This window comes from Cydia amplana, chromosome 4, assembly GCF_948474715.1.
Source record: "Cydia amplana chromosome 4, ilCydAmpl1.1, whole genome shotgun sequence".
NCBI classification, from domain to species: domain Eukaryota; kingdom Metazoa; phylum Arthropoda; class Insecta; order Lepidoptera; family Tortricidae; genus Cydia; species Cydia amplana.
This window is the reverse complement of record NC_086072.1, coordinates 5975870-5989920: the sequence shown is the minus strand read 5'-3', so window position 1 is coordinate 5989920 and position 14051 is coordinate 5975870. Positions and strand designations below refer to the sequence as shown.

At 34.8% G+C, this 14051-nt stretch overlaps 1 protein-coding gene across 1 annotated transcript; it reads left to right on the top strand.

Annotated features, from left to right (window-relative positions):
- The first annotated feature begins 11872 nt into the window (after positions 1 to 11872).
- On the top strand, positions 11873 to 12838 carry LOC134647581 (very-long-chain (3R)-3-hydroxyacyl-CoA dehydratase hpo-8-like). The gene has a single exon (XM_063501937.1). The coding sequence runs from the start codon at positions 12082 to 12084 to the stop codon at positions 12796 to 12798; it is 717 nt and encodes a 238-aa protein (XP_063358007.1). The 5' UTR covers positions 11873 to 12081; the 3' UTR covers positions 12799 to 12838.
- The last annotated feature ends 1213 nt before the right edge of the window (positions 12839 to 14051 follow it).

The following is a 14051-nucleotide window of genomic DNA, read 5'->3' as shown; positions in this document are numbered from 1 at the left end:
ACTCTGATTTAACAATTTGGTTTTGATCTTGTTTTGATATTGTAATGACACGGCTTACAGTACATCTCACGCCTACCAATAAGCGCGAGCGAAATGTCTAAAGACACGACTTCCAGGACGCCATTCGTACATTTTGATATCGAAATGATGTCAATTTGCTATCATTCGTGCGAGCGAGACTCACAGGCGAATAGTTGATTGACCAGACGTTGTCATCGGTCGATAATATTGCTCGTGTTAAAATTTAGGCGTAAAATTTAACTCTGCGCGTTAACTAACGCGACGATTTCTCGAGTCATGGATTAATAATGTATCGTATAAAATAAAAAAAAACGACAAAATAAATGCGTCTAAAACCGTGCATTATCGAGGGTTCCGTACCTTAAACGAAATATCCGTATACGAAAAAGTAAAATACAAAAGACCGTAGGTCTGTTACCTCTTCCTGCTTGAACCGCTGTGAACTGTTTTAGACGAAATTTGGTGTGGAGATAGTTTGAGGCCAGAAAAAGGAATTATTAAGATAGTTTTTATTGAGCTATTTTTATATATCATAACATAGCTAGTACATATACATATATCCAAAATCTAATTATAAAGTACATAATTTATCATATTTTCCGTCTAAAATAGCTGTGTCATACCGATGGACAGAAATACAGCTCTAAGGGTTCGACTGTAGCACTCGCGAAATTCAAATAATACTATACCAAAGAGTATAGATTTTATAGAGAGTTAATGTCATGGTAAATTATGTAGCCACAGTAAATTCACCGCCATCTTTTGACAGAAGATTAAAACTGTTAGAACGCCATTTGATTTTGTTCCCTAATCTTTCACTGATATGTGTTAATTTGTAAATATTGAAATTAACGCCATCTCTAGTCGAGAATAGGCCAAAGGTGTGGTGCGCCATCTTTCGAAATGATTACACCATACCTTTGGCCTCGTCGACCACCTGGCGCGCTTTGTGTTACACGGCACTGAGATGAATGGGAGAGTTATCATATATTCCTGTGGTCTATTTGTTACAGGCCTTCAATCGTATTATATTACTTTGCACTGTAACTACACACTACACAGGCGTGGATTTTACTGAGGACAACAGGTCCAATATCTATTTTAAATTCGATATGATTTTCTGTCAAACGAGCTGTTATCGTGACATAACTCATGCATTAATAAAATAGTATTATAGTTAGGTAATATTAATGGATACATAACCGTAAATTGTATTTTGTAATATATTAGATAGAAATTTGAAAAGTTTCTGGCGACTACCTAGCAACCGCAAGCCTCGTAGATATTTTACACAATGCGACCATAACTCTCGCGGTACAATTCAAATTGTTCACAAGTGCCGGCTCTAAGTGAGAACAAGATTCTAGCTGTCGCCACATTTCACTGCGACTGCTCCCTTGAGAGCGTCAACGCAACTTGAACATATGTACAACTTGTTCTTTTACATGTACACTTTAAACCTTATTCCCTTGACATAAGTACTTGCTCACAGTAACAATATTAGTGCATCGCAAATAAGTATGTATTTCACGTCACATTAATATACGAGCAGCGTTGTAATTGCATATGACATAGCTTTTGCTCTAGAGCTAAATTCGATATGCTTAAAACTATGAATAATTTTGGTAAGATCCATAGAGCTAGTACTATGTGCAAACCGGTGTGTAATGCGTTTAGTTTAACGCTCAGTGACTTTAACAGATTGCTGCTTAATTTACCAAGAAGATCTTGCAAAAGACAAGTTAATAAATATGATAGCAACATTCCGAAATACATATTTACACACTGAAATTACAACGTACAACATACAGTTAAAGTTGTTAGTTTCTGCCCAAATTGGGTAGCTGTTTCATAAAGGACATACTCCATCACAACGAAAAGAATTATGGTCCCTTGAGAAGGCCCGTGAAAGATCGAGCTCATAATTATAACAAGAAAGTTACCACTGGAACTTCGAGCAACTGTCGGAAGCCGGTGTTGCTCGAAGCTCTGGAAGCATGCCGCGGCGAGAATGACACGATACTCCTTACTGATACCGTATGTTCCGCGCGTTATCTTAAAAAATATAACTTGTTCGCTCACAGATAAACTAGTGGATCTGTGACCTATAAAACTCGTAAGACAGATCTGCCATTTAGATAAAATCCAAAAACGGAATCAAAAAAAAATCATATGGTTACCAAACATGCTCACATAATTTCAACAGTATCCTTTAAGATAAGGGACCTGTATCTAGATAGCAGGAGGGATCTGTATGTAGGCACAAATGCATTTTTGCCTAAGCTGAAAATTAATGGAGACGCTTCGCGAACACTTCGTGCTTGCTCGGTCAATAGTTGTTTTGAAAGAATTAATATGACGCACAGCGAAGCGTCATCAAATTTTAAGTCGGAAGCAATAAAACACTGCGTCCGTTTACCACCAGACTGGCATTATGCTTGTTTACGACCGTTGTGGTATAAAAATACAGTCGCATATATTATTTCTTAGCTTCATTTTCTACAACATGTTTACGCAACATTTTTGGTCAACGCTCTAGCTTGGCTAGCAATTCATGAATAATGGACAGATCGAAAACACCGAACGAGTTCTATTTATAAAACACGGCACGGTGCAAAGCGGGTCATCGTTTATCGTAATCGTATCTCCCCGGGACACTCTGCGACTGTCTCTACTATAATATGAAGGCCAAAACTTTCGCTATTTTATTTACATATTTTAATCTTGCAGGACGTAAGTGGTCCCTTGATCCTCGCATCGCCTTAATTTAACGCTTTGCGTAAAATGTTACCTACTCGTTGTAAAGTAGGCTATAATTATGCTGGCATTTTACTTCAACTTCAGTTAATAAACTAGAGTTAGACCAAGCTAAGTTGGCAGTGATATTGATAGTCCAAACTGTGCAAGTATCATTTTAAACGTCAAATTTCTATAAAATTATGACGTTTAATTAACACTTGCACAGTCTGGGCTATCAAAGTCGCTGCCAACTTAGCTTGGTCTAACTCTATTTTTTGTGCTAAGTGCGTGCGAGGAAAAGTAAAAACAGTGGTCATTATCAAACGTAACTAAAATGTGATTTTGATACTATTCAACCTATCAAATAATTAATAATATTAATATGTCCCACAGAAAAGGTCATTGCCCACAGCCCATAAGCGAGCGATGAACGACACTTTCGCGCAACTCGCCAATAGTAAAATGAAACCAACCACGAGACGTTCGTTTTGGTGAGTTGAGCGGGCACAGAGAAATCGAAAGTAGAGAAAGTGCATAAATATATTAAAGAAGGCTGTAAGTTTTTAACTTACAGCCTTATTGTTAACAATGCTTAACCGTGCACTGCACTGCCGCACTATTTTTGACTTGTTTGTGAACTACCTCTACATTAGCAAGTACATTTTATGTAATAGTCAATCGTTAAGCGCCTTCTCACCGCTGCCGGTCAGACAGTAAGTTGGCTAATGGAGGACTGAAGCAGCATTTAAAACTTTAAAAATCTGCTATTCATTTGTTAACTCTCGCAGCACAACTCGCTTGCACCAATATTAAGTACGAGTACGAATGATGTCAAAAGGAAAAGAAATGATCATCAATTTTGTAAGAACGATCGACCTCCTCTCCTGACATAGATTTCCAGAGCTATGTTACAAATCCAATGTACATAAAAATGCGATTTGAGTATTTCATTATATTCATTTGTTCTCCTTCTACAGAAGATACGAGTACTTACAGCTTTGTAAGGAAAACAGTCAACGCACTTTTCCAACTTTTCAATTTTTCTTTTTCAATCATTACGCCCGTAACAAATATGTAATTAAAACTTACAACTTACATAATTATAACTTAGCTTAAAAATTGCAAATTGTCATCAGAATATCAGCGCGTGACGATAGCTAGACATACGTTAGCGCACGCGCTGATCCAGTTATACCTACCTGCATCGCCGCACGAGTATAATCTATGCAAAAATACCTAAGTTGACAAAATAATTAAGAGAATATTTCGCTTGCTTACACATCTTACACATCTTACAAATTCATTTACTTTAAAGGACTCTCCTTCTTCTTGTTATGTCATGTCCTCATCGGACGTCGGCGACCATCTCTCGGAACTTATTCCTATCCTGTGCCATTCTGCTCAGGTTGGCAGCGTCATTAATATGAGTCCAGCTTTTAATATTATACATCCAGGCTAGCTTCCTTCTTCCTCTTCCTCTTTTGCACTTTACTTTGCCTTCTATTATTTCCCTTAGAATTTGATATTTATTGTTACGGTATATATGTCCAAAATATGAGATTTTTCTTTTCTTTACTGTTTCCAAAAGTTATAATTTTTTCTTCATTCTTTGCAAAACTTCTACATTTGTTAAAAGACACTGCACCTACTTAATCTTTCTGGTTTAACCCATTGGTTGACTGGCAGAGAATACCTTAAGGCATTAAGTCCGCCATTTGTACCTTCATGTATTGTGCAATAAAGATTAAAATAAATATATAAATAAATCTCATACAAAATGTTATTAAATATTAAAATTACAATCATTTAGGTAAAACAACGTGTTGTTTTTAAAATATTCTTCTTTAGCTTTGATACCCAAACGGAAACGTTTAATTAATTATCAGCAATGTGTTAATGACGTATTTTCGGGCCATTATGTACTTACATAGGAAACGGTCGCATGTTCCAGCAATAATACTGCTAACAGACCATTGAAAGAGCTTTATTGCACTGCAATAAGGTTTACCAATCGTAACTTAACTATATGGACGATGTTACGAAACTTGTGCCTTTGGGTAGATTGTGAAAGTACTTAATTACCTAACTAAAAGGGCTTTGGCATCATAAAACCACGAGAAGTGGGTTCAGACACGTTGACCAATAACAAGTTTATTCAGCCCCGTTACGCATGGCGAGGCCTTAACGTACAAATTGTTAAAGCACCATTTGTATTAATATTCAAATTAATGCTAGTTATAATACTAACATTCTATTATAATTAAGAACTGTGTTGTATGTAGATGTTTGTTATTCCCTCACACAAAAATGACTAAATAGATTTTATTGAAATCAAGATGTCGCGGTATTTGTCAAGACAATTGACAGTGATATCGCCCGTTTTAATTGGTACAGCAGTAATGTTGCAACGGTGACACTGCTGCGGTCATAATTCTTTTTAGTTTTACGCATATTTTCTAGCCGACATATCGTGAACAATAATATTTTAACTATGTTGACTTTGACTTTCTAAGATTCAGGCTAATGCGAACGTACACTGATGTCAAATTCACATTCATAATATCATGTTAGTAATTACTTTTTTGTTTATTTCGCTCGTACTTGTTCGTCCACGTATTGGCACGGGCGAGACGGACGATAACTAAGTAAATAATATGATTCAAATATCATTCTGATGTCAGTGTACGTTCGACTAGGCCTGGCTGGCCTTCAAAAGTGGCAAAAACTAGTCGCGATGCCAAATATTGTTGTCAATACAAGCAGAATTTACAACAATTATAACACTTCCTGACTAGGGCTTCCAATACCGGGATCCCGGTATTTCGGGATCCCGGGATCCCGTCTTTTTAAACGCATTTTTCAATACCGGTATTTTTAAAGGCAATACCGGGATCCCGGTATTTTAATAAATGAGGGAAATGCGCAGTATAAACCCTTTAAATACATTATATTCGGCTGTATCAAAAAGCTTACTAAAGGTCAGACGCGTCTAGAGTTAGACCAAGAAAAGTATGCAACGATTTTGATAGCACGCGCAGTGCAAGTGTTATATTAAACGTCAAACTTCTATGAAATTATGACGTACTATTAATACAAATAAATACATTCTATTCTATTCTATTCTATGCTATCAAAATCGTTGCAGACTTTACTTGGTCTAACTCTAACTGGTCTCTAGCCCGCATTTTATTATTGAAACAAGGTCGTTGCCTAATGCGTCAGATAAATATGTATTTGGTGGTTGGTGGTGGATGAATCCTGAAGTTATGTGAGTGATGGATATGATGATAGTGACATTAACATAATTAGTTCTTATAATTTTATCAAAAAATAAAACGAAAAAGCAAGGATAACTGTAATAATGGCAAACCAATTTTGACGGAAATTTGAAAAAATGTCTGGTTGATGGTTATTATGGTTAAGTTGGACTACAAATGTGACTGGTGAGGTGAAGTCAACAAATTGGATAAAATTATTGCCAACCTGGCGTGTGTAATAAAATTATTGCAGATGGCGGCATTGATTGTTTATTGTTGTAATAGCTTTTAGGACATATCTGGTATTCCAGTGAGCCTTTCTAATTCCCCTTTTTAATAAAACTATATATTTTTAAGCGATTCATATCCAATACCGGGATCCCGGGATCCCGGTATTGATGAAGACAGTTTCGGTATTAATACCGGTATTGTGAGAAGTCCGGTATTTGGAAGCCCTATTCCTGACTCGATCGAAAATATTATTTTAATACGTAACTAAGGTAATCCGACACTTGTTTATTTACGTAAATAAATGATAACTTCTGGTTTGAAATTAGCTAATAACCAATAAAATATTCAACAAATATCACTGGCCATTCAGCGGGATAATGCCGCCAGTATTTTTGGCACATTTGGTCCGGGGGATAATCAGTATTTTATTTGTTAAGTTATTTAGTTTTACTCATTCTTAGGTTTATTTTAGTTTATAATTTGTATGTTTACTTAATTTGTTAATAAACCTACCCCTTTCAAAAAATCGGTATCGAGTATAAATATTGAAGACCGAGAATAACGAAAATTATTTTCCTTAGTTAGTCCTGTAATCGAGACCGAAAAGTAGGTACTTAAATAATACGTACATATACAGGGTGCCCAGTAATTAATGGATAACCTTCTAACCACCAACAGGGCACCTTAATCTGGCCCAGAAAATGCGCTTACAGGTCTAGTAAAAGTTTCGTGGTTTTCGAGATAATCGAACTTTTCTGTCTTTTTTAATAGCTACTTGCAATTTAATAGCATACTTCAAATTTAGAAAAGTGCGATTATCTCGAAAACCACGTAACTTTTACTAGACCTATAAGTGCATTTTCTGGACCAGCTTAAGGTGCCCTGTCGGTGGTTAGAAGGTTATCTATTAATTACTGGGCACCCTGTATGTGCGGGGTGTCTCATGTTGTTCAATAGGTACGCAATAAATACAAGTTTATATTCCTTTTATGTTTAAAAACAAATAACCTGTATATAACTATTCTATAATTATGTAGACTGGTTTGCCTACCGGTGCAATTGAAGCAATCAACATCCTTATTCTATGGAATGTCAAAAGTCCTCTAAAAAGGAGTCTAACTCTAAAAGGGACTCCTCTAACTTATAATAATAAACCATGGGTCTATACATTTGAAAAGCATCGTGAAAGTAACGTTCAGAAAAATCGAATACCTTTAAACGAGCAATTCTTGTATATTTATTTATTTATTTATATGTATAGGATATATTATATTTCAGGAATCTCGGGAACGGCTCTAACGATTTCGATGAAATTTGCTATATGGGGGTTTTCGGGGGCGAAAAATCGATCTAGCTATGTTTTATCTGACGACTGGTCTGGCCTAGTGGGTAGTGACCCTGCCTGTTAAGCCGCGGTCCTGGGTTCGAATCCTAGTAAGGGTATTTATTTGTGTGATTAACAGAGATATTTGTTCCTGAGTCTTGGGTGTTTTCTATGTATTTATGTATTTGTATATTATATATATCGTTCTCTGTAATTTCTGTCTTGTGTAATTTTACTTGTAGTGTGCGCTAAGCCACGCACACTCTTACGTAGCCTTATTATTATATATACGCTAGCACTTAGGAACATTATCCAGAATAAAGACATACTTATAACCGATTGGTTGTCTTAATTAACGTCCCACACCACATGGCGACCCTGCCAGGATGTTTCTGCCTGCGTGGTGACATGGCATTTGGTACATGCTTATGATACGTGGAACAATACATGCTTATACATAAAAATATAAATACGGACTTACTTTGTGTCGTTGTGTTTAACGTACTTAATTATTTTTAAAGTTGTTAAGAACTATATATTTTCATTAGTGTAGATACAGTAGATAAGTCATTACGGAAGTACGTATTTACAAAATTAGTGTCACGCCATATATGTATCCAATAAGCAAAATTGTAATAAAAACAAATTATATTTATGTCCAATAAGCCGAAAATTTCTGTATTTTTTGTGTGGAGAAAATGACATATGTTTTTTTTGTATACTTATTTTTTAGATTGATTTTTATCTTGTAATATTTTTAAAGCCAGCATATTTGATTTATTTTTATGTTTTGATGTAATTCAAATGCAGCGTGATGACGAAATGCATATTAGGTATGGTTAAAAGGGTGGTTATCAATTACATTCAAATTGGATTCAATATTTTATTACTAGATTACCGAGAAAAATAATTAGATTATTTTACTATTACCAATGAATTTCAGTTAAGTACTTTAACATATTAAATTATAGTTTTATAAATTACTTCATTTTCGGTTAGAATAGAACATGACATAGGTACATGACATACTTTCATCAATTCCTAGAATATATGGACATGACGGCGGCGCGTGTATTCCTTATAGAGAATGGCATGCGTCGTCTGTTATTACATCTCAAATTTCGTAGTCTTTGTACACTTATTTAGAGCATTGAAGTTTATTGTAATCAAATTGAATTTAAAGAATTAGTAGTAGACGCCTAAAATATTTAGTTTTCAGATTTAAAAATATAAAAGTATGTCACAATATATTCCCACTTTTAACCATATATACAATTAATGCTTAACTTTCATAGATAGATATAAATTAAATTTATTTTGACTTCGAATTTGAAATGGTTTTTCAATGATAGTAGGTAATTAATATTGTAACGGTTTAGACATATTTGTATACACGGATTAGACATATTTAACAAACAAAATAATGACGAAGTATTATAATTATGAGTGGTATTGTAAAGAAGATCAGTGTTATTGTAGGTATGGGCTTGTTTAAGAAAAGAATTAACGTTGGTTTTTAAAGAGCGCAAGTTTCGTATAAATGTTAGTAAATGAATGTTTGTGGTAAGTTTAAGAAAGGTAAGGAATGTGAAATAATGGTTAGCATGGTTGTCGATTGTATTATTAGTAAAATGGAATTTGTATGTTATTGGAAAAGTGATAAAATATTGATGTATGGGAAAACTTAAACACGTAAGTTTTTCAAAGGACGATTAGCCTGATCAACTAAGAGTTGCTGAAATTCTTATATGTTAAAGTTTTCATAGTGTGTGAGTTAAGTGATTGCATATGAGTGTTGTTTTTTTTTTGTTGTTGAGAGGAAAGAAATGGAAGTAAATAATTGACAAATAAAAATGCCTATCGCATCTTCGGTGGCCCGAGAGGCGGCCTTGAGCGATACGGTATAGCAAGGGTACGCCAGGATACAAGGCAGGCACGGAATCCTTGGCGTCTGACCATGATTCGATCGAGTATCAATCGTGGAGACCCTTGGACACTTGGAAGGTTATGATGTAAGGATGTGTTAAAAGAACTGCCTGTATGAGTATAATAATAGTATGTGTGCGCGCTTTAAATTAAATTTCCTTGTATCCTGAGCAAATAAATAAATAATTATAGTAAGGTCGGCCGACCATGCATGTGAATGCGTTGTGTACCCTTGCCGAAAGAGATATGCACGCTTTAGATGCAAGTATGTAAATGGAAATATGTATTATATCAAAAGGGACGTCATACAAATGAATTTATAGTGAATAAAATAGGTAAACAAAGCCACTGAATACGTCGAGGTACCTCATTCACGGAATATAAACGAAAATGAAAAATGTTGAAACTTACTGAAATGAACGACCAAGGTTAATTAATCTTTATTTTTATAAGATTGTTTGCGATTAGTTTATATTAATTATTTTATTATATCTTTATTAAATAACATGTAACATTGAAAATAGTTTTAGAGTTTTGTTCCGTCATCATTGCGTGTATTTTTTTTTATTAATATTTTTCAATGGTAATGTTTCATTATTGTTATGATTCCTAACTTGACTTTATAATGTAGGTATAATATAAATATAATATTTTATGGTAATCAGATAATCAAATAAAAAATATTATTGATTAATGTAATAATGTACTCTAAAATTTTTCTTTTTTTGTATCAATTGTGTGTTGTTTTTTTATTTTAACATGAATTGGTAAAAAAAAAGACTATTAGCTACTTGTATTCTAATCTTTTTTTTTCCTTCCAAAAGGGAGGTGTAGTGTGCGCTAAGCCACGCACACTCTTACGTAGCCTTATTATTATATATACGCTAGCACTTAGGAACATTATCCAGAATAAAGACATACTTATAACCGATTGGTTGTCTTAATTAACGTCCCACACCACATACTATACAATTCAGTAAATTCTTCAAAAACTCCGGCGCACGTGGATTATTATAAAATATTTTGAATAAATAAATTCAAATGGGAATGCTGTTGCTAAAGATCTCACAGATTTTATTAGTTTAGATTTTGTTTCGTTTTATTACGGTACGGAATCAGGGCTGTAATGTGGCTGCGACACCTTACAGTATTAACTACCCGAAAGGGTGAAATAACAGGCTAGGATCCCTAGAGAGGCGGTCCTGTATTCCTATTACTTCAGCTAGCAAGTGTGAATTTAGAAAAATATCGGCTGCGTGAAGCTATTTATTGATACTTCTAATAAAAATAAGACACCGATATTTGGCATGATTTTTGCAGTGTGTTTAAATAGCTACCATACCCCTCAACAACAGAACATCGCATCCACATAATGTAAGAGTAAGACCTGAGTGGACGCTCATGTTGGGCGTGCAGCGGGGCGGGGCGTGCGGCGTGCATGTTAAACAAATGCAAACGTATAGCAGCGGCCTTAGTGCACGCTGCTCAAATCACTTGTAAGCCCGTCGCCACGCTACACGCCCCGCCGAACGCTCCGCTCCGAGCGTCCACTCAGGCCTTACACTGATTGACGTCGATATCCTTGGCGATTAATTGGGGGTCACCCGTATGTCAGTGTCCCTTAGTAGAAAGCTCGCCAGTGGTCGGCTAGTAGTGTTTATAAATAAGGGGCAATAAGTAAGTTTATACAAGCTACATTTTAGGGCTGTTTAGTACACATAGAAAGTCCTTTCTCGTAAATTCTCTATTTGGGTTTCATTATAAATTAATAATAATAATATAATGTGTTTATAATATTTTTTATATTGTTTTTGTAAGTGTTTTTATATTTTAATTTTATATCCATATTGTAAAAAACCCTAACTTAAGATAAAAGATAAATAAAGAGAATATATTCGTTATAATTATTATTATTTAATTCACAAATCTAGGTATTCCCCGTTATTCAGAATCACAAATATGTATTATCAATCATACCTACTACTTCGATATTCCTTAATTTCAAGTCGATTAAAAAGGGGTCAGCTTTAATTTGTTACATTATATTTTAATCTTCCATAAATTATAACCCATCAAAAAGATACAATCTCTTTTTTTATCTCTTTTTAATTACCTACCTACACGCTACTGAATATTATCAAACTTACTGATTATTATACTTCCCTAGAACTTGAAGGATCAACTTAATTAATTATTTACCTACTTCAACTTCAATAAATTACATACAATCAACTTTGTGACCAGTGATGATTTGACAAAAACTCGCAAAAATGGACGTTGTTATTCCCCAAGTAACACTTTGTATGTAAATTATAGATGGAAGGTTTGATCTCAAAGCGAGATGTGAACGTCAGTTTCTCCGCCGCCGTGTGCGCAGAACGTCGCCGCGTCCGTTTAGCGCGCCTGAGCATTATAATACGACCTTTGCGTAGAAAACCTCGATTTCACCGGCAAACTGATTGCGTGCCATAAGTGGATTAAATATTTCATCAGACAGTGAGTTGGAAGTGCTTGGCGGTGGATTTTAATACAAAATCCATTATTAGGAAACACAGCATATATTAATTGTGTAGAAACGTTGACATGGCAGCAAAAACAACAACGAAATCTCGGGAAAGTTGGCAACTTAGCAAAGCATACCTCGTGGCCTACAATGGTACGCAGATTGTTGGCTGGACATATATGCTTTTGCATACGTTGGGTTATTTCCTAAACCGTGGGACCCTCGATAACTTCTGGAAGGAGATCAGCTGGAACCTGGTGATTTTTCAAAATGCTGCAGCGTTAGAAGTTCTACATGCGATATTGCGGATTGTACCCACCGGTATCTTCTTGACACTCGCGCAAGTGACATCTAGAGTGTTCCTTGTGTGCGGCGTGCTACTTGTGTCAGATGCAGCAACAATAAGCCCTGGCATAGTGTTGTGTGTGCTTGCGTGGTCAGTCACCGAAATAATCCGATACGGATATTATGTAGCCAACGCGATCGGCCAAACGCCATCGCTGCTGATGTTACTACGATACTCGACATTTTTCCTGCTGTATCCACTTGGAGTTACTGGAGAGATTCTGTGCATATATGACTCCCTGAAGGACATTGCTGCCCGTCAGTTTTGGACAGTGCCAGTACTGTCAAACTACGTTACTGTCGCGAGCCAGTACCACATAATCTTTAGCATGTTATACCATTATTTCCTTATTTGTTGGATGTTGCTGTATATACCTATGTTCCCGGTGTTATTTGGACATATGATGCAACAGAGAAAGAAGGTATTATCCAAATTTATGAAATCATATTGAAAAGAATCGAGCTGCGTGGAAAATAATGTATATAGATCATGTTATACTATTTATTATGACTTACATAAAATATTAATTAAGTTTAGTATTAAGAGGCTAATAAAATTAGCAAGAATTTTTTGTAGGTAATATATTATCTACTAATTAATTATTATCTACTAAGCAATTATCTACTTAAGTAATGTATGGATTATTCAAAGTATTTGCTTTTCAATTCAAGTCCAAAATAATCAATGTCCGTCTGTTTTGCATGTTGATAATATTTTGTATGCGTAGCGTCCTTCAAACAGTTATCAAAATAAGTCAATTAAACAATACGCAAGAAAAATTACTTTAAATCGTTGTAAGTCAATGTGTTTATTGGTTATGATTTAGAAGAGGATCAGCCGACTCTTACTAGAACTATGAAAATTAGTTTTGTTACCTACATTTTAATATTAAGGTCTAGAATACTCGTAGCATTAGCAATAATTCCATGTGTATGTCGTGAATACCTACTATTTTTTTGTAAATAAACATTAAATTTATATAAAAAATGTACCTAAGTTAATACCATACTACCGATTATCATTCAAAGTGAAAAATCTAAAAAGGACTGTATTTTCGATTCGTTAACTGTGCTTTAAAATTATTATGTTGTAAGTATAAATAAAATTTTATTTTTCATGTGTTTGTTTTCTTAACAATTTCTGTTAAAATCATTCAGTTATATCTGGGACTGTATGGGAGAGTGGGAGTCCGAGCTTTGCTCGGAAAATATATAAATAAGAACGTGAGAATGCGCGTTTTCCCAGAGATAAGACCTAGCTAGATAGATGTTTCGCCCCCAAAAACCCCCATGTAGCAAATTTCATCGAAATCGCCGCAATATCCCCGAAATTTATATAAATATACCTATACAAGAATTGATATAATGTCCATGGAATCCGGCCGAATAAATGTTTAAATAAGTTTATTTGTTTATGTGTTTTTTTGCAAACTAGTTTTACTTTTAAAAATAACTCATTCTTACATAAATACTTGATTTTGAGGTACGAAACTGATTAAATTCCGCAATAATTGTAATATATTTGCTGCCAATAAAGCAAAACTTAACGCTGTTTATTCCTTAAAATATAAACCGGTATAAAAAGTACCTAGTTTTAGTTTGCCATGAATAAACGAATTTATTATTTATTGTTAAAATAATTATATTATTATACGAAAACCGGCCAAGTGCGAGTCGGACTTGCGCACGAAGGGTTCCGTACCAT